General features: G+C 41.0%; 2 protein-coding genes across 3 annotated transcripts; one reads left to right on the plus strand and one right to left on the minus strand.

The window, feature by feature from the left end:
- The first annotated feature begins 1,136 nt into the window (after positions 1-1,136).
- On the plus strand, positions 1,137-20,722 carry ciita (class II, major histocompatibility complex, transactivator). 2 transcript variants are annotated; one of them, XM_044051371.1, is made up of 22 exons: positions 1,137-1,700; positions 8,031-8,084; positions 8,515-8,553; positions 9,274-9,330; positions 9,921-10,025; positions 10,202-10,267; positions 10,476-10,523; positions 12,101-12,295; positions 12,956-13,006; positions 13,108-13,221; positions 13,314-13,373; positions 13,455-13,672; positions 14,637-15,937; positions 16,089-16,625; positions 17,628-17,807; positions 17,900-17,971; positions 18,055-18,135; positions 18,228-18,311; positions 18,436-18,519; positions 18,646-18,729; positions 18,865-18,948; positions 19,037-20,722. In XM_044051371.1, the coding sequence occupies exons 1-22, from the start codon at positions 1,172-1,174 to the stop codon at positions 19,110-19,112; spliced, it is 4,119 nt and encodes a 1,372-aa protein (XP_043907306.1). In that variant the 5' UTR covers positions 1,137-1,171; the 3' UTR covers positions 19,113-20,722. The 2 variants fall into 2 exon arrangements, with proteins under 2 accessions (XP_043907306.1, XP_043907307.1); XM_044051372.1 differs by lacking the exon at positions 1,137-1,700 and adding an exon at positions 4,791-5,172.
- Positions 20,494-23,601, minus strand: dexi (Dexi homolog (mouse)). Its single transcript, XM_044051376.1, has 2 exons — positions 22,691-23,601; positions 20,494-22,178 (listed from the first exon to the last, which is right to left on the minus strand). Exon 1 carries the CDS (start codon positions 23,130-23,132, stop codon positions 22,863-22,865), a length of 270 nt encoding a protein of 89 aa, XP_043907311.1. The 5' UTR covers positions 23,133-23,601; the 3' UTR covers positions 20,494-22,178; positions 22,691-22,862.
- Between the last annotated feature and the right edge of the window lie 174 nt (positions 23,602-23,775).

Here is a 23,775-nt window from a genome sequence, read left to right on the forward strand (position 1 = left end):
ATGTCCAGTCCTGAATAGTAGATGTTTGTTTTGCTGAGCATCAAAGTGACATCTCTTAACGTAAAGGACCAGGAGCAAAGAGTAAGAGTCTGCATGGACTCACTGGGGTGATCACACCTAGGTCTCATAAACCCAAAGCATCAAGGCTTCGATGTAAACCAAAGTAAACAATAATGAATACAGCATACATTAAAATAAAAAGTACAAATGAGATACAAGCGTGTTAAGAATAAGAAGAAGATGATTCAAGGACCGGTTCCAAAAAAAGAAGACATGGCCATGTCGTCATGTATATTTTGGTATTTGAGACCTTTGCTGTGCTTCCGTCGGATGAAAGCGGATTTTACACAAATACATTTGTTGCGACATTAGAGCACATGATTTTATTTTTCTCTTTTTTTTGGCAAATCGATCGTTGATAGTAAAACTCATTCAACTTATTCATTTATTTATAATTAATGGCAATTGTTATTTGGAATTAATGACTTGATGACAGTGGCTTCCAGTTCACAACAGAAGCAACTTCAAAATTAAATCTTTTTCATCAGCTGCATCTGGATATTATGTGTAATTTTTTAATGATTACATTTATGTCACCTACTCTGATGTAAAAGTGTTTTGGATAGTCGTGAAAAGAAGTATCCCTGTAATTTTATTATTGCATTAATTGGCCAGTTTTCTGTGCAGACAAATGAGAGATCATATTTACTAGAGCCTTGGTTTTCATTTAATGGAAGCACAGGACTTATCTATATACACTGTGAGAATAGGAACAAAAACCTACAACTGCTGTTTATTTTTGCATATGAACTATTTACTTTATTCTTTTTTGATGTGCGCACCCTGGACAGGGGTTCAGGTCGCTGGTTTGTCCTGGACACAAGCAAGGGGGGCTTCAAGGAAAAAACGGTGGGGAACCGCTGTACTAGAGGGCCGTCAAAGTCAGCAGAATCTGCTAGAGGAAGTACAAGGCAGGCTTTGAACAAGCATTGAATTAACGCAGACGCCAAAAAGCGATAGTGAAAGGATGGAGGAGGATTCAGAGGGTTGAGGAGGAGGAGTGGTTAGAGCAGGTAGAGGAGGTGACCACGATGATCGCCGTCCCTCTGGCAGCACTAAGACAGAGGATGTTATTGCCTCTGTGTCCTTGTATGACTGCAAGTGAAACTGTATGAGGAAAAATTTTGACATGAATATGGAAGTGGACACCGAGCTTGCAGTTGGTCACAGGACACTGGATTTGTCCAGAGGCCGTTTCACACAGCCAGAAACCGGGATCACGGACACAGGCTTCGCCATGTACACAGAAGGAGACGCTGACTCTCTAATAAACCACTGTTACTCTGCTTTTAACGCCGGATTCTACAGTGAGCACTTCAACACCTCTGGACTGACGGCAGAAGTTCCTCTTGATGGGTCCTGTGCAGCAGCAGCAGCAGACACGAGCTGCAACATCACAGACACCTGTCGTGGAGGCCGAGATGCAGGATACAGTTCAGATGCTGCACTTGCAGCTCACTGCTCTCACAATAACGCGCAGGACCATAGCTCGTTTTACTCAACAAGAGATCACAGCAGGTCACTGGGTGTCCGAGACAATTTGGAACATGTCTTAAGGGCTGCTTATAGCACGACGACATGCAGCATTGACCGCAGAACAGATTTACATGAGGATGAGGGGAGAGTGGATTTGCCCTGGGGTAAGTTTGCACTCAGTAGTCGTGATGTCAGGTACATTATTTTTTAATCCTGATCGGCTTCAAATGCTACAGTACATAATAGTCAGGAGGACCCAGTTTTTTCCAGTCTTATACAAAAATGAGTATCGCAGTTCGTTTGTCAAACATATATCTGGAACAACATAAGTTGCTTTCAAATTTAAAAAAGTAAAAAAAAAAAGAGTCAGCAACGCTGTATTATGCACAAATTGCTTGCTGAATAACACACTGTCAATTATTTAGATCAGTTTTTGTGTCGCAGAATTCTAGGTGCTTTCCAATTTCTCTGTGTTGCTTTTCAAAGGGAAAGCTCTCAGTAGCCGTTTGTTTACAGTAATGTCGGGTCCGGTACACTTTCAGTTTCTTTTTAACCCCAAGATTAATAGGCTGTGTGTGTGTGTGTGTGTGTGTTTACACCGGGTATTAATTATGTTGTGGGGACCTACATCTATTTACACAGTCACATTATGGAGACTTGTCTTTGGCCAGTATCAGCTATGGTTTAGGTCAGAGTGAGTCTCTGGGAAAATAATGTGCATGTAAGTCACTGCAGTGAAACCTGTGTGTGTGAGAGAGAAGTGACATGCTGGTGTTAGAGACGGGTAATAACTGGTTTGGTTGTGATGACCTAAATAATTGGCAGAGTAAAATAGGTGGAGCAGGTACTTTCCACTTAAAACCATGGAACCACAACTCCCTACATTTCCTTGTCCATAACAAAGTGGTGCTTTCTCACAGATAGAATCAATGACTCAGTGACAAAGAGCAATCAACATTGCAGGTTGTGAGCTTTCTCCAATGCAGACTTACATGGAGAAGTACATGATGATGACGTTATCATTCTGCCTTTGTTTGTGACAGTTGTGAATGTTTGCTCTGTCCTTCATCTGAGAACACGTTCTGTCAAGCAATACTATCAGACCTGACCAAGGGAGTGTTGGTTTGTGTGTGTACTGACATTGCAGGGATGGGCAGGGACAATCCCATCAAACTGCTTGATGACTGGTTTTGGCCTCTTTGTATTTTTTTAATAACACTCTAGTTTATTATGAGGCCAAAAAATGGGGCATAGCGCCACCTAGCATAGCTGAGGCGAACACGTATCAAGCAATAAATGGATTCCACACTAGTGCTTGCGTAGCGGGACATGGATATGTGTCCAATTAAATGGCGTAGCTCAATTTAAAGCTGTAGCTTCAATTAACTGTGCATAGAAACGTACTCACGTATCCATTTGCAACATTTTTTCAAGTTTCATTTTCACAATGTTGCTGTTGCCTCTGTCTGTATTAGGTTTGGTGAGGTAATCTTCACCTTTTAAAGGGAGGTTGTTTAAGATTGAAATACATACTGTGTGATAATGAGTGGCATCTTATCGTGAGACTGCGGACTGTAATGATTTAAGAACCCCCCCCCCACTTATACCCTACGTTTTCCAAGCATGCAAAGGGACTAGAAAGGAATTCCTTTTCCTTCATTTGCGTAAAAATCTTCAACAATCTGTCTGTTTGGGGAACATGGTGGTGCAGGATGAGAGCCTCTGTAATGTAAAGCCTAAAGTACACAATGAAAGGCTTATTCTAAGGCTTAGACCAACAAACAATTATTTCTGTTGTCATTAATGACAATTGTTAAACCTTTAGGGTAAAAGAGCTATCCAGCACCGATTCAGCACATCCAAACTATTTGTATTCACCAAATCCCCCATTGCTCCCTGGGGGCAGATAAGTGCTGTCCACTGCTCCAGATTCACTATCTAAAGTTATTTCTGGACGAGCATGATATCTTAAAAGTGTTTCAGTCTGGTTTTAAAACCCTTCATAGCACAGAATCAGCATTGTTAAATGTTTTCAGTGACATCCTACTGGCTACTGATTCTGGTGACTTTGTTGTGCTTGACCTGCTTGACTGGACCATTGCTTTTGATACAGTGGACCACAACGTTTTACTGTTTTGTTTACAGCACCTAGTGGGCATTAGTGGTACTGCACTAGAATGGTTCAGGTCATATCTGGCAGATAGAACCATGTGCGTAAGGCTTGCTGGTTCAGAATCCTCATCTGCTCCCCTGACATGCGGGGTCCCCCAGGGCTCAATTTTAGGGCCCTTGCTTTTTTTATACTTTACTTACTTCCCTTGGGTTCCATTCTTAGGAAACATGGTATCTCCTTCCACTGTTACGCCAATGACAGCCAGATTTATGTACCTCGAAGCGAAAGGAGGCCTCCTCCTCTGTCAATCCGCTTCTTGAGTGTCTTGACGAGATCAAAGCATGGATGACCCAGAACTTTTAAAGACGGAAGTAATAGTGTTTCAGAGTTCACTGTCCACTTTTAAAACACATCTTAAAACCCATTTTTACTCTTTGGCTTTTGACCCGGTATGTTTTTTTTATAGTTTTAGTGTATGACTTGTTCATTTGTGTTGCATTTATACTTTGTACAGTGTTTTATTATGTTTTATGGTTTGTTGTTAGGTTTATGATGTCATTTTTATATTTTATTTCCCTGATTTATCTCTGATGCACAGCACTTTTTTTCAGCTGTGGTTGTATTTTAAAGTGCTTTATAAATAACGTTGGCTTGGATTGGACTGGATCATGAAGTGATCTTCAAAATCAACAAGTAGTGTTATCTAAGGCTACCTGTCATCAAATAAATGTGTATGGTCCCAAATCACAACATACATTACCTCAAGGCGCTTTACAAAGGCTAAGACCTCATCCAGCCATTGTCTACTTCTTTATCCTCCACATGAGGGTCGAAGGGCTGCAGGTGCCAGGGTCCGTCTACAAGCGATTCAGAGTGTCCAGTTAACCTCTGCATGTTTTTGAACTGTGGGAGGAAACCGGAGAACCCGGAGAATGCCCAAGCACACACATGGGGGAGGAAACGCTAACTCCATGCAGAAAGGACAAACCCACCAGTTCACACAACAAGCAAGTACTTGGAATCAGTTGAGAGAAAAAGCTCCTTTTTTGAAGAGGAAGCATCCTCTGGCTGAAGCAGATGTGCAGCCATCTGGGGAGGGGAGGATAGGAGATGAAGAGAAGAAAATAATACTTATTATTATTGTTGTTGTTGTTGTTGTTATTATAAAGCACTCTTGATTACTGTGTAGGATGGGATAAGCATTTTATAGAGAGCCGATGTAGAGAAAGTGAGAGTAATGTGTCTCTGCACAGTCTCTGTCACCTTTGAAGTTTGTTTCAGAAGCAGACTGCTGCCATACCCCTCACCAAACTGCCTCAGCTTGGCCCAGCATTCCGAAGTGAAAGTAAAAGAGAGACAGTCATATTTAGGCAGTGCAGGAGGTCGTGCTAACTGATTAGGTATGAGGACATACGCAGTGGTTGTTGTAATTTACCGAGTACCGAGTTTATCACACAGGGAACCTACTGCAGGAGTCCAGTGGACCTGAACATCATCCATTCATGAGTGGCCGAACCGGACAGGTAAAAGTTATTCCAGCTCTGATGAGTAAGGCATGGGCATGTTTATCCAAATTGCGCAGGCATGGGCAGCACAAGATATCGGTGCTTTCTTTGTCATCCACGTTTGTTTGGTACAGCCTAGACGAGTCACCATTTGATGAGCTTAAGTGAGTAATTATGCGTACTTTTTTAAAAAAGATAGTAAAATGTTTTATTGTGTACACACATTATTTAATTTGTATTATTTGTGATGCGCATAAGCAAGTTATTTTCTGACATGTGGCTCGCTGGTTTTCCTTCATAATTCTATCAAATATAGTCTTATAATACATTTGTTATGTTGTTATGTGACTTTAAAAAAATCCCCCCCCCCATATTTGTAAGATGTTGCTTGAGTTCAGTTTGCTGAAACTGGGTATTTGAGTCGAAACCGTACCGAACCTGAACAAGTTCTGCGCTGGCGGGAGCAGATTTACGCACGCACAGAAAACAGCGGATGGATGTGCGTACCCGTGGAAAACACTTTACGCGCGTTGTACTGTGAGAACGCTGGTAGCGTGGGTCATGGCTGATCGTGTTCACGGATGAATTGTCGTGTTTGTGACAAAGAGACGCTGAGATGCTTTTTTTAGTTGGCAAATTGCCTCCACGTGTTTGTGACAAGAGACAAAAAAAAACAAAAAAAAAAACTTGATCGCTTATGACTAGCACTTCATAGTTTGTTGAAGCTCTTACTTACTTCTAGCTCTTATTTGTACCCTCATGACTGAGCCTCCTCGTGCTGTGAGCTATCAAGCGTTGAGAGACTGCTAATGGATGACAAAAAAAAACAACAAGTGTCTGAATTATTGCCTGTTTGTTTATCCACTGTTGGATAAACTTAAGAACTTCATTGGTTCGTACACAAACAAGGAACAGCGATCTAAGTCTAAAGGTCTCTGTTGGTTAGTGTATCACCTGTTAATAAGTGGTCTGGTGAGTTTTATCAATTTAGGGTGTGTGTGTGTGCCAGGAATGTGGAGGACAACTGTGTCATTTGGTTTCAAGTCAGTTCCAGATTTTACTGCAACTTAAAGCCGTAGCACGTAACTACTCCATGAGGATAAAGATATAGATATAAACAAACGTCAGCTGCATTCAGACCATTGTCAGATCAGTTCACACAGTGTTGTCAAAGCCTATGAGCTCTGTGCTTCTCAATATAACAAGATTTTAATGTGTTTCCTGGTGATATCCCCACACTGCACACAGGACTTTCAGGAAGTTATTTGTTTTATGCCAAGACAGACAGAAACAACATCAACATTATGCTAGTAAAGCCACATTTTTTTATGTGCAATTAATTTGAGCTATTGTTGAAGCTCATATCGAGTCCCAATTCTGAGTCTGGCAACGAGTGTTTGCAAAAAGCCATAAACATTATGTCGACAGATGTCGAACCTTTTTATGTCACAAATTATACTGTGACCTATTTTGTTATGGATAATTAAGTGAACATATCATAATGCTCCCAGTGTGTGTGTGTGTGTGTGTGGGTGGGTTTTCTCCGGGTCCTCCGGTTTCCTCCCACAGTCCAAAAGACATGTTTGGTGATAAGGCAAATTGGACACTCTAAATTGGTGTGGACCTGTGATGGACCTGTGATACCCCGCCTTTCACCTACATCAGCCAGGATTGGCACTAGTAGCACCCTCATGTGGAGCAGAAAGCAGTAAATGATGAATGAATGAATCATAGGCCGTTTCTCAATATCCATACTTGCGTACTTGAGCGTACTTGTGAAACGTCATCAGCTTCAGTACAAGTTCTGTTCCACCTGCCTTCTATGTAACACCTGAGAATGCTGTGACGGGACAATAAAGGATATTATCGCTTATCGTGATAAAAAGCACTTACAATTAAAGTTAATCATGTTGAGTTTCGATTGTCGTGATAATAGTCCTGTCTGGCTCCCCTGCATACAGTCCTGGTGATCTATCTGCCATGTTTCCGGCCACTGTCAGTGCAGAAGAATTATATTAACGCATGTTTTTTCAGTTATTGTAATAATATTATGAATCGCAATTATTTTGCTCAGGATAATCTCGGAATGTTTATATCGTCCCATGTCTGCTTGACACAGCTGCCAGGTATACCGTGGGTTTTTTTCCCATGTAAGATGAGACAGAGCAGGTGAGACAATATTCAATGTACGGCTTGACTCTACACGGTTTGGCTGGTTTTCCATTGCAATGTAGTTCCTCCTCAACGTGGGCGGCGTCATCACAGCACGGCTGCGTGAAACTGCCGCGACTTCGTTCGACACGCGACGCACACAAACTAGTGACTTGTGAAGCCGTTGTTTTCATGTGTGGTGAAGGATTAGACTCAGTTAATTCAAAAGTTTTCACAGAATCGTTCAGTACTTCCTCCATGACCGGAACACAGACTGCGACTGACGCGGTCACTGAGCTCAAATACAGCAGCAGGGGGTTGTGATGCGGCTCCTCCATACAACGCCTCTGTTAAATATTGAGGTTTTAGACACGTCCTTGCTAAATGTTGGAGATTAACACACATTTTAAGGCTTTTTAACTGATCTACAGTTTGGCACTGTTTGGTTCGATTACTGTGTTGGACGTATTTGTCATGACTCTTCAAGTGACGACACTCAGTTGGTTACTAAAAAAGTACCAGGTACTATCGCTACTATTGCTGCCGGGACCATGTAGTGGAAAAGCAGCAACATGCACAAAATGTGTGGCACTGAACAGCAGATGTGGAAAGCTGCATCACAGAAAATGGATTTGTGGATGCAATGGTGGAGTCGACTTGATGCCTTCAATCCTTATGTATTCACATCGTTGTTTCTTCACATTGTCCTGTTTGTGTGTCAACAGATGCCAAGATGCATGAAGTAGATCAGGACCCCTTTGATTTTGGGGAGCTACCCGGTTAGTATTGTTTAACTATGTTTATTTATTTATCAAGTTGTTGTTTTTTTTTAATATAATATTATGTACGTCCTTTGCCCTGTTCGGACATGACACTAATCTCTTCCGCCTGTGATAAATAATACAGTAGTGTGAGATAGTGTGAGATACTGTGTCGTGATACAGCATGAAGGAAATATAATGTTTTTAAAGCAACACCATGTGACCTTTTGAGCTTCGAATAACAGCTTAAAACAGCTAAAAATTTAAATTTGTATTTGTTATTTAGTGAATTACAAAGACAGCATATGATCCTGGTGAGTGTATGTCCCCATAGGACACCAGGGCTGTGACTTGTGGACTGTTCTTTTCAGGTGTCACATTGTCCATCCATCGCTGCACTATCTTGTCTACTGTATTTGTCTCATGATGACGACTCTTTGTGTTTTAGATGACCTATCTGAATTCATGAATGATGATTACCTATTGGGTAAGTTGCAAATAAACTGGAACATAAATTATTTGGGATTTCATATTCATGCACATGATGACACAGAAGAATACTATCAACATGTAAGCACACATAACATTAACCCTTAGAACACAGAGCATTTATGCAGCCTTTTTCCATTACTATGTTAAAATCCATATACAGAGGTTATAAGAATGTGAATTATTGATTGTCTTATGTCCTTTTTTTCCAGCGCAACATATAGGCAATCCGATTAAGTGATAATTTTTTTCATTGTCACCAACTATGTAAATACACCTGAACAAAAAGTTCTCAAAACGTTTAAAATCTGATTGAATTTGTGAAATTTGCAAATAGGTCACTGTTCAAAGTTCACAAAAACAAAATAAAAAGTATGTCTATTTTATGACTTCTGCATAGCTATCACTACTTCCAGTTTTTTTAAGAAAAATATGCAATGCAAGATGAATCATAACTTTGACTCAACAACACATAAGAAGACCAAAAACACATTTTTTAAAGCCCGAATGTGTCATTTATAAAAGGTTCCCATGGCAATTTACCAAGGAAACGCCTTGCTGCACTGATCTGTGGGAGCAGCTGCACAATACACAATACACAGGGATAGATAACTTAATTAAAACATGTAATAATTGCATTACTTCCAAACAATGACATTACTATAATCCAAGAATGAATGCATAGGTGATCTATTGTCTAATTCACTTTCTCTCTCAGGCACAGACATTTTCTTTGGTGATTCGTGGTTGAATAGTGAGGAATCCAGCAACTTCAGTAAGACTCTCTTCTCTTTCCATTTTTACATTTTTACTATTGACACATAGCAAAAATAGATAAATACTGAAGAGGAAGAAGAGGAAGAAGAAATAGAAGAGGTGTGACAGTGGTCAGTGTAGATAAATAACACATGAACACATTGAGGTTCAGCTTTTATTCGCCAGTATTAATATTGTTATTGGACGATCATTTAGGGCATGAATGAAATCGCATTCTCAAAAGGTGTTGAAGCTGCTACTGTTGATGATTTCACTCTGCCATGACATCCTAAAAGTGTAGTGAAGTGCATAACCTTTAAGTACAAACCAATTATAAACAAACACATTCATACCACTGTCAAATGAGTTCACAAGACTCTGTGTTTCTCAGTATAGTAAAGGCAGACGGCTGCAAGCGGTTTGGGAACACAAAGAACACGCACTTACTCATTGACAGGATATTAGTATAACTTTTTCTAGTGGTGATTCGCGTTCACTCACTGGGCCTCTTCTCTGTTTTCGTATCTTCAACGCTAAATAAAGACTGGTTTCTGTGTCTGCTCTGCTGACCCGTGGACATCCTCCCTTTGTGTCCTTTGTGCTCTTCAGGTGACGTTGCTATGCCAACAGATCTGCCATGCCCAGGTAACCACCAGCAGAGGCAGAGGCACGAACTAAGTGAACAAAAAATCCACAGGAGAAAAAGACAGAGGGGTAAATAACCGGTCACTAACTAACTTGTACCTCTAGCTGTTCATTTGTAGTGAACATTGTGCTTTGCTGTCTGCAGCTACGGGGAACCTCACGTTTGAATGAATACAGCCGTCTAAGTTCTTTATTTACTTTTTGCCTTTGTGACGGATTTTTAATGTTCTGTTTCTGTTTTCCAGTTGCCCGGTCACAGCAGTGCACTGACACTAACACTCCGTCCAGACCGAAAAGACGCAGAGCAGCAGGTGATCTGCCCACACTGTTTGATATGTTATGAGTGTGTTTAGTTTATGGCATTGAGTCACTCTGAATTTGAACAGAAACAACTTTTATCAAAGGTGAAATGCTTAAAAAAAAGTGGATTGAAAAACGGACTGAAGCTTTCAGGTTTTTTCTTTTGCTTTCTTCCCTGTACGATGTTCTCATGTTTTTTTTTTGTTTAAATTTTTGCAGATAAACCACAAACAAAGGTGGTGCAGGATGAAGCAGTTTTCAACCAAAGTAAGTTTCCTTTACTCCTGCTAATTGATGCAGCCCTTAAGTAAACTGTTTATATATACATACAGTATATAAACTATATATGTTTATATATATATATATATATATGTATATATATATATATATATATATATATATATATATATATACACATATATATATATATATTTATATATATATACACATATACATATTTAAACATTTTAAAATGAAAAAAACGGGCTAGGAGAATCAATAGTTAGTAAATACATTAAACAGAGCAAAACATCTGAGCTCCAGTATATTCACACGAAAGTTAAAGCAGTAGTGTGTAACTTTTGAGGATTTTTTTATTGGTTTGGTTCTTTGTGAACAGAAACAATGTAACATTATTTGCTGGTCCTTGGTTTGGAAATCAGACTCCGTCAAACAAAACAATCGGACCTGACGGAGAGAGTGTTTGTGTTCATACAGCAGCAGAGCTTTCCATGGGCGGCTCATCGCGTTTTCAGCCTTGCACCAACTTGTTTGTAGCCATGTCAGTTCACCCAGCGCCATGTTGCTGTGGCCTCCGTCTCCACTAGACTGGAAAGTACAGACGAAGTCACCGTTGTGACGATGGTTTGAATGTGACATTTCTTCAGATGCACTGACCCGTGGTTGAAGCGCATGTCGACCTTCATGTCGTCCATGTTTTATCGGTTCCTTTTGGCACTGAAATCCAGATAAAGAAAAAGGAAGTTTTAATTTTGTAGACGTCTGTTATGAGATCGCATCTCTCAACAAAAAAGGAGAACTCTCACCTCGCCTGACTTCCTCCATTTGTTAGTTTTTGGAGTATTCAATATAGTTGTTTGTCATTCAAGATTAGGTGTTTCTCACTCAGAGTTTGAGTTCCACCCTGACATTCGGGGGACCCCTAGGTGCCACCACTACTAAATATGTCACATGCACGCGCACATGGAAGTGTGTGGCAGCGTGGTCATTTCATAGTACTATGAAAATAATATGTGTCTCTCTCTCTCTCCCTCATGCGTCACATCATTTCCCTACTGTCTTACAACCACAGAGCCAAGCTCGTCATTCAAACCATGTCATCTGGTTTCTGACCATCCTGTCTGCTGCCGACTTACAATATTTACCCCCCCTCCTATAAAGTCTGGCAAAACAAAACATTTTCCCTCTCTGCCCCTTTAACGTGGAACAGCATTATTTAAAGCTTTGCAACCACTTGGGGATTTTAAAGTTATTTTAAGGTCAGTCGAAAAAGCCTCTTTGTTCCTGTTTTTAGTATTTAAATCTGCTTCCATTTGGCTCTTTTACTTGCATTTCAGTTCTGTCTGTCTGTAACTGATCGTTATATTATATGTCCGAAACATGTTTGCCTTTAAACTGAGATCCTGTGTCGCAAAGAAAAATTGAATGGTTTAATTAAAGAGGCAGTGAAAAAAGAAAAAAAGGGAAATGGGACACCTGGATTCTTTTTTTAAGTTCTAAAAGTATTTTTATGTCTTTGACTCTTAATCCATTGTTATTTCCAGAGAAACTGAACGATACGCTTGTTTTTGTTGTTGTTGTCTATTTAACAATGACTGATGCAGGACCAGAGCCAAGTCCTGCAGAGACCACATGCCTTACAACCACTCCACCAAGAATTGTTCACCTCCATCCCTCCCTTCAGCTCATCACCATCCCAGATGCTCCGGGATGTCAGGTCATTCAGACGCTGAGGTTCCCCCCTCCTGTTATTAGTCTTCCACTCCCCAATACAACTCCTCCACCTACATACATATTAGGTGAGTTGAACATTTACATGCACCATTTCAAATATACAGTCATTCTCCGATATGATGCTCTGCCAAAGCTTATAGCATTTAGTTGCTGTTGACATTCTGTGACAGGTGTTTGATTGTGGAGGAAAATGAAACTTAGTTGACGTACAAATTCCCCCTAAAAATAGCTGTTACTGTAAATAATGTGTCTGAATGTAAAATTGAATGATGGAATCATGATTCCGCTACAGCAGTCATTTTTATTCATCCTCCATTTGACTCAGTTATACATGCAACACGATTATAGATCAATAGACTAAAATCTATGCAGGATCTCTATGTCTTTGTTGTTTTGTTAACTTTGTTGAAACTGTAGCAACTTTTTCCATAAAGGGACAAAAATTCCATTGTTGTCGTTCATTTATAAACGACAGTAATACAATACAATACAAAATACACACCAATCTGCAGTTTTTGGAACGCAAAAAGTTCCCAAAATGACTTGAGAGTATCTTAGAAATTTCTTTTGCACTAATTTCTGTTGTGTTAAATGTCTGTTGTCATCACTGTCGTACTATTTACTGTGCGTATGTCATAATGATAACTCGATAAGTGTAATGTGTCGTCATTTATTGCATTGTACTGTATTGACAGTTCGTGCGCTAATCTCTATTCCTCACACAGTCCCTTCTGCCTCACCACTCTACAAACGCCAATTGCAGCCACTCTCCCCAGGTGAGTAAAACATCTGGTGATGTCATAGTGATCATGGTTCCCAACATGGACACCACACCTCCACCAACTGCTACGTTCTTTCCTCTCTTCCCTGTCTGCAGTGGATGATGCGGTAGCACCAGTCCAAATGAGTTCATCACCACCAGGATCTCTGTCAGACTCCACCAGTAGATCAATGTCTCCCCATCGTATTTTACCACCTGACCCCAAAATTGGTGTGTATCAGTATTATTTGCTTAGTTTCTCCCTCTTATGAGTAAATCAACCAGTGGATTTATTGCTCTGATCATGACTTTGTGCATTTCAGAGACGTCCCCATGTAAAGAATCCCCGCTTCCTCAGTCTCCCATTGTCCATGATATTCCACGTAAGTTACCCCATGCTTGTCAAAAGGAACGCTTCCACGGAGCGGCAAAAGGAAAGGCACTTAATTGTGTTTGTTTTTCAGAGGCTGTAAAAGACTACATTCAAGAAGTCAAAGACCACATGAGTCACTCCTGCCTGGATATAGAGGATGACCTTAATCTGACCTCTCATTATGTGGATGTGCAAGTGAGCCAGAGAGAGTTTCTTCGCTCTGGGAAAAACACAAACAGAAACCTGGACAAAGAGCTAATCATCATGGGAGATGCAGATCGGCAAAAAAGCTTGTTGGGACATCGACAGGTGAGAGCATCACTTTTAATGGATAGCTCTGTTTTTTTTACTCATCTAACTGTACGCAGTTACATTTGAAAGTGTCCTATCCGCAGTAGTTACCGCAATCTCAGTTCAAATCATTACAGGAGTGTGGGCTGCCAATGTTTCTAAAATAAGGGAAATAAGATGCCGCACTAACAGTTACCTGTTACACTGTGTTCGTGCACAAACACACACACACACACACACACATGTCCCTCCCAGCTGTGAAAGTGAATCTGTTTGAGAGCAGTGGTGGAGAATAACCACATGATGAGAGGAGACGGCGGCGGCAACAATAACTGACCGTTAAAAACAGAGAGAATAAATAAAGAGAGTGTTAACCAACCTTGGCTCAAGCATATTTGACATATCTGTTTTGTTTTGTTTCCCTAATTGGTAGAAAATGATTTACACCAGCATGTCTGTCATTAACTTCCTCTTTTCTTTCCACCATCTATATTTTAATCCATGTCTGCTGCAGACCATCATTTTTCTTTTACTCTGGTTGAGAAGTTTTTGAGCAAAGTACTGAAAGTATTTTCTTTTAGGTTTTCTATCATCCAATATTTTTGACGCTTAGCAGCTAGTTGTTCTTTGCTCTCTCTGCTGACCTCCACTGTGTAGAAATGCCATGAACTGTGTTATTGGGTGTTTCTTTTCCTTGGTCTTTCTGCATGGTGTTTGCATGTTCTTCCCCTGTGTGTGTGGCAAATTGGACACTCTAAATTGACCATATGTGTGAGAATGGACGGTTGTTGGTCTCTATGTGGCCCTGTGACCCTCATGTGAAGGATAAAGTGGTAGAAGATGAGTGATTGAGAGTGAGAGAGCACTTTTAATAGTATTCAGCCAAGCATTATGACTTGTTAATATGAAACAGGTCAACAGCACGGCTAAAATCACTAACTGTTACTCTTTCTAACCTTTGTGATGATCTCTGTCCTCCCAGATCTTCAGAGACGTAAATGGAGATAACTCCAAGCGCTACATACTGCTGCTTGGCAATGCAGGCATGGGAAAGACCACACTCATCAAGAAACTGTGCCTTGACTGGTCCTCAGACTGCATCCCACAGTTTGACTTTGTCTTCTTATTAGATGGCAAAGCTCTCTCTTTAACGAGGCCAATCTATAGTCTCCAGACCCTTCTTTTAAGTCTCTCCTCCTTTGTTCCTTCTTGCATGGACCCAGACGCCGTCTATGCTGAAATCCTTGCAGCCTCTAAGCGTGTGCTCATCATTTTTGATGGGTTTGATGAGTTGCGGAACTATGAATCCCTGCTCCAGACTCAAGACAAAGAGTTGATAGCATCGATGCAGAAAGACAGTAAAGTAGAAACCTATACTGTAAGGCAGCTGTACTCTGCCATCCTTCAAAGGCTCCTTCTTCCTGGATGCACTCTTCTGCTTACAACGCGGCCAAGAGGAACGGCCAATCAGCTCCTACGCCGTGTGGATAGCTTTCTGGAGGTTTGTGGCTTCACTCCCGCAGATGTCGAGACTTATTTGTCCCAGTACTTTACAGATCCTGCCCGCGCAGCATCTGCTTTGGACTGCTTGAAGAACTCCAGCTATCTACATTTCCTCTGCTCCAACCCTGGACTATGTCGGTTTGTTTGCTTGGTGTTGGAACAGTCCAAAACTATGAACGACCTCTCAAAAACTTTGACAGGGCTCTGCCATCAAGTGGTTCTCTCAAAAATAAAAAGGGCCCATGGGGAAAACTCAGAGGCGAAAACACCAACATCCCTGCAATCTGGAGAAGAAACACAGGTACAAAACTCAAGTAATGGCCCATTGAAAAAGAGCCACAAACAGACTCGTGGTCGCAATGGTACTCACTCTCGCAGCCTAAGATCAAGAGGGAAGAGAAAGCTGAAGCAAGAAGTGAATAAAGTGGATCAAGAAGAGTGTGTTGGAAGGGAGACCGGTGGATCAGAGCAGACAGAGTTGCTCTTGCAGCTTAGCTCTTTGGCGTGGGAGGGGGTCAAAGCCAATACGCCCATCCTTCCCACAGGAAAGATCTCGTCTGAAAAACTCCAGGCTTTCGGCCTCAAGTCAAGGCTTTTCCTCTCTTACCCTCTGAGGAGGATGCCAGTTATATCTCAAGCTGCGATTGATGGGGGAGAAAGAGACGACAAGGGAAAGGACAGAGGAAGGACAGACAATGAACAGACGACTGACCACATCATGTTGTGGGCCAACCCCTTTCTCCAGAGTTACCTGGCAGGTGTACATCTATCTCTGTCCAGGTAAAAAAAATAAACATTTTATTATACACAAAAAAAAATTCTGCAAATGTTTTATTTCATATCAGAAAATGTTGGGAACTGAAACTGAAATTATTTAGCGTTGTAGCCTGTCTGAATTTAACTGGCACACTCTCACTCTCTGTTCCTCCAGGAATGTGTCGGACCGTGCCTTCCTCCAGACCCTGCCCTTCCAGTCAGGCTCCAAGGGACGTCGGCGACCACAAAGGGAGGAACTAGAACTCACTCAGCGATTTGCAGTTGGCCTCCTGTTTCACAACAGAACAGCGCTGCAGACACTTCACTCACACACAGAGACGTCCTTCAGGGACATGTTGGTCAGCAAGCAGGCTGTCGTGGCAAAACACCTGCAAGGTCTTTCACTTGGTGACCTGAGTCCTTCCCAGGTCCTGGAGGCCTGTCACTATGTGTATGAAGCGAGTTTCACATGCGGCGATGGATTCAGTGACACTTGCAACGCACAACTGGTTTCTCACCTAGCGGCAAATCTTCCAGAGGTTTTGTCATTTCGCGGGGTTCCGCTGAAACCGCCAGACGTGTTTGTTGTGCAGAACATACTCGGGAAGGGTGAAACTGAAGGTCGAAGTTTCTGCTTGGATCTGGAAGATTCTGGGATTCAGGTTTCTGGACTGAGGACTCTGGTGGGGCTCAACAACATCAACACATACAGGTACTTATTTCCCTCCCTTATCTCATAAATCAGTAACTTCCTCCACCGAAACAGCCATTGTCCAGTCATTGCATAACAATTCCAATATGGCTCTTGGGCTGTTCAGCTTTAGGCTGCTAATTCTGATGCTGATTCTAATTTGAGGGTGGGGTTTGATCCCCAGCTTAGCCTCTCTAGATGCTGATGTGACACTGGGCAAAACATTCACCTTAAATTGGTTCAGGGTGTGAAAAGATGTATGACTCTAGATGTATATGCACTGCAGGAATGGGTGAATGGCGTACTTTTCAGCGGTTCATTAAGACTAGAAAAATGAGATAGAAATACAGACCGTATGGGATAATTCACTTCATATAAGGATAAGCTGTCTTGTAAAAAGTACCTAAAAGTATCTGACCAGAAAAAAAATGACTTTGGTAGAAGTTGAAGTCACTTTTTTATAATATTACTTAAGTAAAAGTCTTAAAGTATATGACATTTACTGTACTTCATTATCAAAAGTCATTTTCTGATATAAAATGTACTTAAGTTTTCGAAGTAAAAGTGAGGAGTATTGAGCCATGGTGGCTCAGTGGTAGAGCGAGTTGTCTTCAATCTGGAAGGTTGTGGGTTCAACTCCTGGCAGTGCTAGTCTATATGTGTCCTTGAGCAAGACATTTAACCCCATGTTGCAGCATGGCAGCTCGTCAAGACAAGAAAAGCTCTATATAATTACAGGCCATTAACAACTCTTCTTCTTCTTCTGATTTTATCTGGTAGTAAAAAGTAACAAAGACAGTTGGAGGAAATGTAGTGAAAAAAGTTGCTCGAAATATAAATAACAAGTACAGATATGTGAATTTTGTTCTAAAGTAGTGTAACAAGGTATTTGTACTTTGTTACATTACAACACTGAAGATAAGCAGTGTTTTTTTATCCATTTATTCCCTCATGATTGTACCCATAGTCTCTTAATACAGATGTCTGACTCTTTGAATCTTGAATCTTCGCTTGTTCCTGTAGGGCGTGTATTTCCGATGTAATTACCCTGTGGGAGCAGCTTGTGCAGTGTGGTGAGGAGGGGCTCCTACGAGGGGCGGTGTCCAAGTTCAAGATCCACCCTCTCAAAGTCACACAGGTGTGTCAGGTGCAGCACCTGGCAAAGCTGGTGGACATTCATATGCACAAGAGGCTGCAGGGCAGGTAATTTCTCTCACACACACACACACACACACACACACACATACTACATCTTTACTTTGCAGCTTTGCTGAAGTGTGCGTGTCTATTTGTAGTTGCACCCAATCAGATTCCATCCTGGCAGAAGGGGTACCAGCCGTCAAGGAACTACACAAGCTGGAGTTTGAGTAAGACAGGACAATATTTAACATGATAATGATAATGATGATGGTGGTGATGATGATGATGATGATGGTGATGATCTCTCTAGGCTTGGCCCAGAGAAAGGTCCACTGGGTCTTCCCAAGCTGTGGGAGCTCCTGCCAGGTCTCCATAACCTGCGGCACCTCGAGTAAGTTCATATCAAATTCTCTCTTTCAGTCTTTGTGTGTTGTGTTGGTGTCTGACAATTGCTCTCTCTCTGTTTTTATTATTATTGTTCAGTCTTGAGAATAGTAAGATAGGGGACAAAGGATCAGAGAAATTGGCTGCTGCTTTAACGTCACTTTGTTCCTTGGAAATACTGAAGTGAGTGCAACCTCTTTTGGCTTAGAATCTAAATAACTGAACATATACAATAGCTTTGAATGTAGTGAGATCTTACAGTGTGCTTGTGTCGAACTAACATCATCTACTTCCTTCTGGTTTCCAGTCTATCTCAGAATTGTATAGGAGACCAAGGGGTGACAAAACTGTCAAGCACAGTGAAGTGTCTGCCCAAACTGCACCGTTTAAGGTTAATAATACACACGGATGTCTACGCACTACACCCACTATGCCCACACAACAAAAACCACACAGACACACTCTGTAAACCCTCAGAATTTCACTTCTCTCTCTCCCCCTCCCTCCATTTTTCAAGTCTTTACAGTAATGTGATTTCTGATGAAGGGGCTGAAAGTTTGGCAGCTGTTCTCCCACACATGTCTTCTCTCGCTGACCTGGAGTAAGTCTAAGTCTAGATTATTATGTTTTAATGCATCTCCAACTATGGATTCTCATAGAAACAAAAGAAGTAGCTGATGTGTAACAAACAATAAATCATGAGTTTAATGCTCATTTGTCTTATTGTGTTTGACAGCGTGAAGTACAACAAGCTGACAGATGTTGGAGCACAGAGTCTCGGAGCCAGTCTGAGAAACTGTCAAAAGATAAAAACTTTAAGGTGAGAAAATCTCTCACCTGGTTGTTGTTCTCATCATGTTATATTACTGCACACTTTCTTCACACCTTATTTCTTCTTTAACTCTCAGAATGTGGAACCAGTGTATTCCATATGGAGTGTTTGAGCGTCTCCAGCAGCAAGACAGCCGCATCCTCTGGCATTAAAACAATACGAAAGAAACAATGCATGGAGAATTAGTTGCTGCTCTGTTCATTCCACACAGTGGCTGACAGATCAATCGATGATCAGTCGGTCAGCGTTGAACAGTAAAGCGCGTACGAGTGTGTGGTAATGCTATAGCAGACATTCAAGAAGCATATTTGCACAACGGTGTTGTTTTTATATGTGTGTTTTTGTTGAGATAATGACGATATTGTTGATGATGTGAACTTTTGAGTAACTCAACAGTTATCTGACACTTTACCACTTTGTCCCTGGACACACGTCTTCTGTTTTTTATTTGTTGTGGTTTTTTTTAATTATCATTTCACTTGTTTACTAAATGTATCAGTTTATGAACCTATTTTCACTTCCTACCCATCAGGTTTCTGTTCCCTTTATAGATGACTACTGACCTTTAATAGTGTTACATGTCTATAACAGAATATTTGGCTGTAGAAGTTTTGCCTGAATGCACTTTTATTGATTGTATTCCAAAGAATTGCTGATTATGTGAGTTTATTTTGCGTTTTCTATATTGTACATACATTTTGATGTAGATGTTATTATTTTTACATTGTGCTGAGTATGCTGTATGCTTGAATAGTCGTATCCTTGGCTTGATGTGCAAGTACTGCTGCTTGTCTTGGCCAGGACACTCTTGCAAAAGAAATTAATTTTTGAGTATAAGATTTTTGAATCTTATTTTTCAAGGGTTTCCTGTTGACAAGCATGAACTGTACTCTCCAACAAGCTGCTGCTGTTGCTCTGTGGCGCTCTCTTGTGGACTAAAACTAACACAACATGGCTACAAGTTTTAAGTCTAGAGACGACCATACCCGCATCAAATGAATTTAAGCCAGGATGATCTACAAACATTACTGAAAAAAAAAATAATAATACAGGTAGCATTCACTGGGAAATCACACAAGCACTGGGTAAAAGTTGTGTTTTGATGATGACATCCAGCAAACTCAGCAGAGGTTTGCTCCTTTTACGTTCACGCAGAGTGAATTCATGAAATAAGACACTGTGATTGAAGTGTTCACCAGAGCCTGACCCTTAATCCTACCTGCCCTCTCACCACACTAGTAATTCATAATCACTTTCCAACAAAAAACAAAAATTCTCCCTGTCTGACTGCTTCCCTTGCTGCTGATTCCTCAATACAGGGAGTTCCTTTTAGATGTAAATCACCTAACTCTTCCAATAACTTAAAGAATTAGTTTACTTTCTCAATTATGTATTAATATTCATTTTTCATCTACAGGAAGCCCTTACCTGAATCTGTTGATCGGATTTCTTACAAATGTAAAGGATATTCGTATCCTGAGCTGCAGTGGGATGTGGTTTAAACACTTTCAGAGAAATTCAGGGACATACTGATTTACATAAGCATATGCAAACATTGTTTATTTCATCATATGTTATATGTTATTTAATGGCAGCCATAATCCAAAAAGAAAAAATAATTTGCCACCAGTGATTCACACCGATTGATCCCCTCTTGAACTTTTGATATAGGGAGTCTTTTTGGATTGAATACAAGTCAAAAATATCTGTACCACCTGACTGCACTGTCATCCACATATTAAAAATATTCATTTTTATTACATTTCTGTTTGTTTCACTATGGCTTTTTGATCGTTGATCAAACACTGGCTATACAAATGCAGTGAAAAAAAGCATGTGCATGTATTTTGAAATGGTTTTCATCTCTATGGCTTTGGTTGTCAGTGATTAATGCACAGTTTGCTTATAGTGGTGGATGGATATAGAATGAGTGAAATAATGCGTCTACTGTTCAGTCACTGTTCTTGAATTTCTTTTAGCTGTGTTTTAGTGCTCTTCAGCAACCGACAGTACAGAATGTGCAAGGCTTACAAATATCTGGTTAATCTCTTTACAAGTATCGCTGACATGAAGGGGTTTTCTTTCATCCACCCACAACCTGATCTAGCAGATGTATTAACAACCTGCTCAGTTTATACAACCTACTTCATCAAATTACCCTGTTGCTTAAAACCAGTTTATTGCTAGCAAAGTTATTAAAGATCAATAAAAACAATTTGACAATAAAAAAACAAAACACAACCAGTGTCATGCGTAAAATAATATATGCAATAGATGAACACATCAAACATCTTTACCCTTATATTTCTATTAAAAAAAATAAGGGTTCAGTCAGATATTTCTTATACTGATAAAATTTGGCACATTTGGCCAGCTGGCTGAACTCATGTTCTGAGGAAAATCAAATTGTCAAACCGAAGACATTATGATGGTTTCTGCCTTACAATGAATGGTGGTTAGTAGATTCTGATTTATAGGAGTTTGAAGACAGATATAATTTATGGGTTTAAATCCTTTGTTCAGTGTCAGCGTTATTAGATCTTCACTGCGCTCCTGAGCCAAGTGTACATATATCTCTAAAGCCTAACACACAGTATGCATTACTGGCCTCAAAAGATACATTTTAAATGATGCCTTGAGTATGTGTGATCCTGCAAAGCAGCAATGAATTCAGTATTCTGACATAAAATGACACATAATTACAACTCCTTCTGTGAATGAAGTATGCAGTATGCAGTATATTTTTTCCGCACTTTAACAGTACTTCTGAGACGTCTTCTATGGAGCACATCACACTGCGACTTGTGTTTTAATGTGAAGTGTTGAAGTATTCCATGTCCTTTGTCAGTCAGCCACCAGGTCTTTGCAATTGCCTGGGTAACTGTTGTGTATAAATGCAACTAAGGTTGCTGCACCTGAACTGGCTGCAATGCACGACAGTCTTACACATGCTCCACATGTCTGATAACACTCCGTTCTACTCCACAGTGAACAGCCGTCTCTCTCCACCCGCAGCACACTGTGCCTCCTTATTATTGTTCATTGTGTTCACAGTGAGGGATGCAAACGCAGTGTGATGTCTCCGGTGTCTGGCCCGAGTCAGCTGGACCGATGGACAACTGATCCAGTGCAAAGTGCACTCTTTCCATGGGACAGTCATCCTTCAGCCACCTTGCTTTATCTCTTCCTCCAGGTACCTTAGTTTGAGCTGAGACACCCTGTAGAGGACACACACAGAGTTGCACAGGTGTTACAGTTCATCACAAGAAAACATGCTTTGAAAATGTCTCCAATGGGTGTCAAAAACAACATAAATTAAATATAAATAAACCTGGTTCAACACCAGTTGACTTTAATGTTTTTGCTGTCTGCCTAGATAGTTAATGTATGGATTTACACCAGTCTGCAACAACAATAAAACAGGTGACTGGTTTTGATGTTAGTATACTTGCAAACTAAATTTTTTTTAGGTACACCTGTTCAGTGCATGTTTACGCAACTATCCAATGAGCCAATCACATAGCAGCAGCTTAATGCATGTCTTGTGACCAAGGTACACAGACTAACTGAAAGCACACTTAACTAACTATGAGGCAGATGTGCTCCTGCAGCAGCAGACCTCATCAGGTGCCACTTTATTTGACATTATTTGTACCTAATAAAGTGTCAGGTAGCTTATTCTTAACCATTTGTTATGTAATTAAACACGTATCGTGTATGCTCTGCTCACTTTTTAACAGTTTCTTCTGTGTCAGAGGAAGGCAACAACAGCAGCATATTTCCCATCCACATCAGCAGCCAGGGATGGATCACGCTGCCTCCACCTGTCCCGCACTTCTGCATCATCATCATCATCATCATCATCATCATCGGAAGATGCTCCTTCCTCCTGTTCCGTAATGTCACTCAATATATCCCTCGAACACATCCAGCTCCATGTCCGTGTCGTAGGGGACAGAGGCCGGGTCGGAGAGCACTCCGAGGTCCACCAGCGCCTGGTCCATGTCCTCTGGCAGAAATACTATCCCTACATTCAGGACGATGTACTCCATTAAAAAGGCATAGTAAAGGATCAAGACGTTCACAAAGAACAAGCCCAGATAAAACATATATGGGATATCGTCCAATAGAGATTCCACCGAATCTAATTGGGCATAAACTTGTTGTGTCATAGAAAAGAAAGACAGCCACGGGATGGATTCTTTATGACTGGGCGTGTGGACAGGACGTGGCGGACTCCAGTTGCTACGGTCACCGCGGTGATGAGGCTATGGTGTCCATTTCGCTTCGTCCTGACATGGACAGTGTTTGGGCCAAGAAAACCGCTATGTCCATAGCTAATAATAACTCAGGGGCAGTATCAGATTATCAAGCAAGCCCAACGCATCCTCGACATTGGTTGCTGGCGCATACATGCATTCCCATCTAGCATATGGCTAAAAACAGACGTATACGATGCTAGCAGATGCAAACGACAATACTTCGGGGAAAAAAATATATGTATAAAAAAAAACTCGTATACACAGCCACACCGTGACAAAACATTCATAGACATATAGCCCTGCAGTTGTTTCTGTTGCTCAACGACCCCTCTAACATTTTTGCTAACTGCATCAAAACATTCCTCACCACAAAGCGACACACGAAGACTCGGCTTGTGATTGGACCTTTGCTTAACGGGCTCTGCCGTGGTTGGCCTTTGAAGCTGTCGATTAAAATCGGCACCGCCCCTCTGATCTCGCAGAACGTGTCGCGTGTTTTAATCGTAAGGGGAAAGGGGAAAGTACACTTTGTAGTTTTCTCTACGCTTGTTTG

Source organism: Solea senegalensis, linkage group LG19 (genome assembly GCF_019176455.1).
Source record: "Solea senegalensis isolate Sse05_10M linkage group LG19, IFAPA_SoseM_1, whole genome shotgun sequence".
NCBI lineage: Eukaryota > Metazoa > Chordata > Actinopteri > Pleuronectiformes > Soleidae > Solea > Solea senegalensis.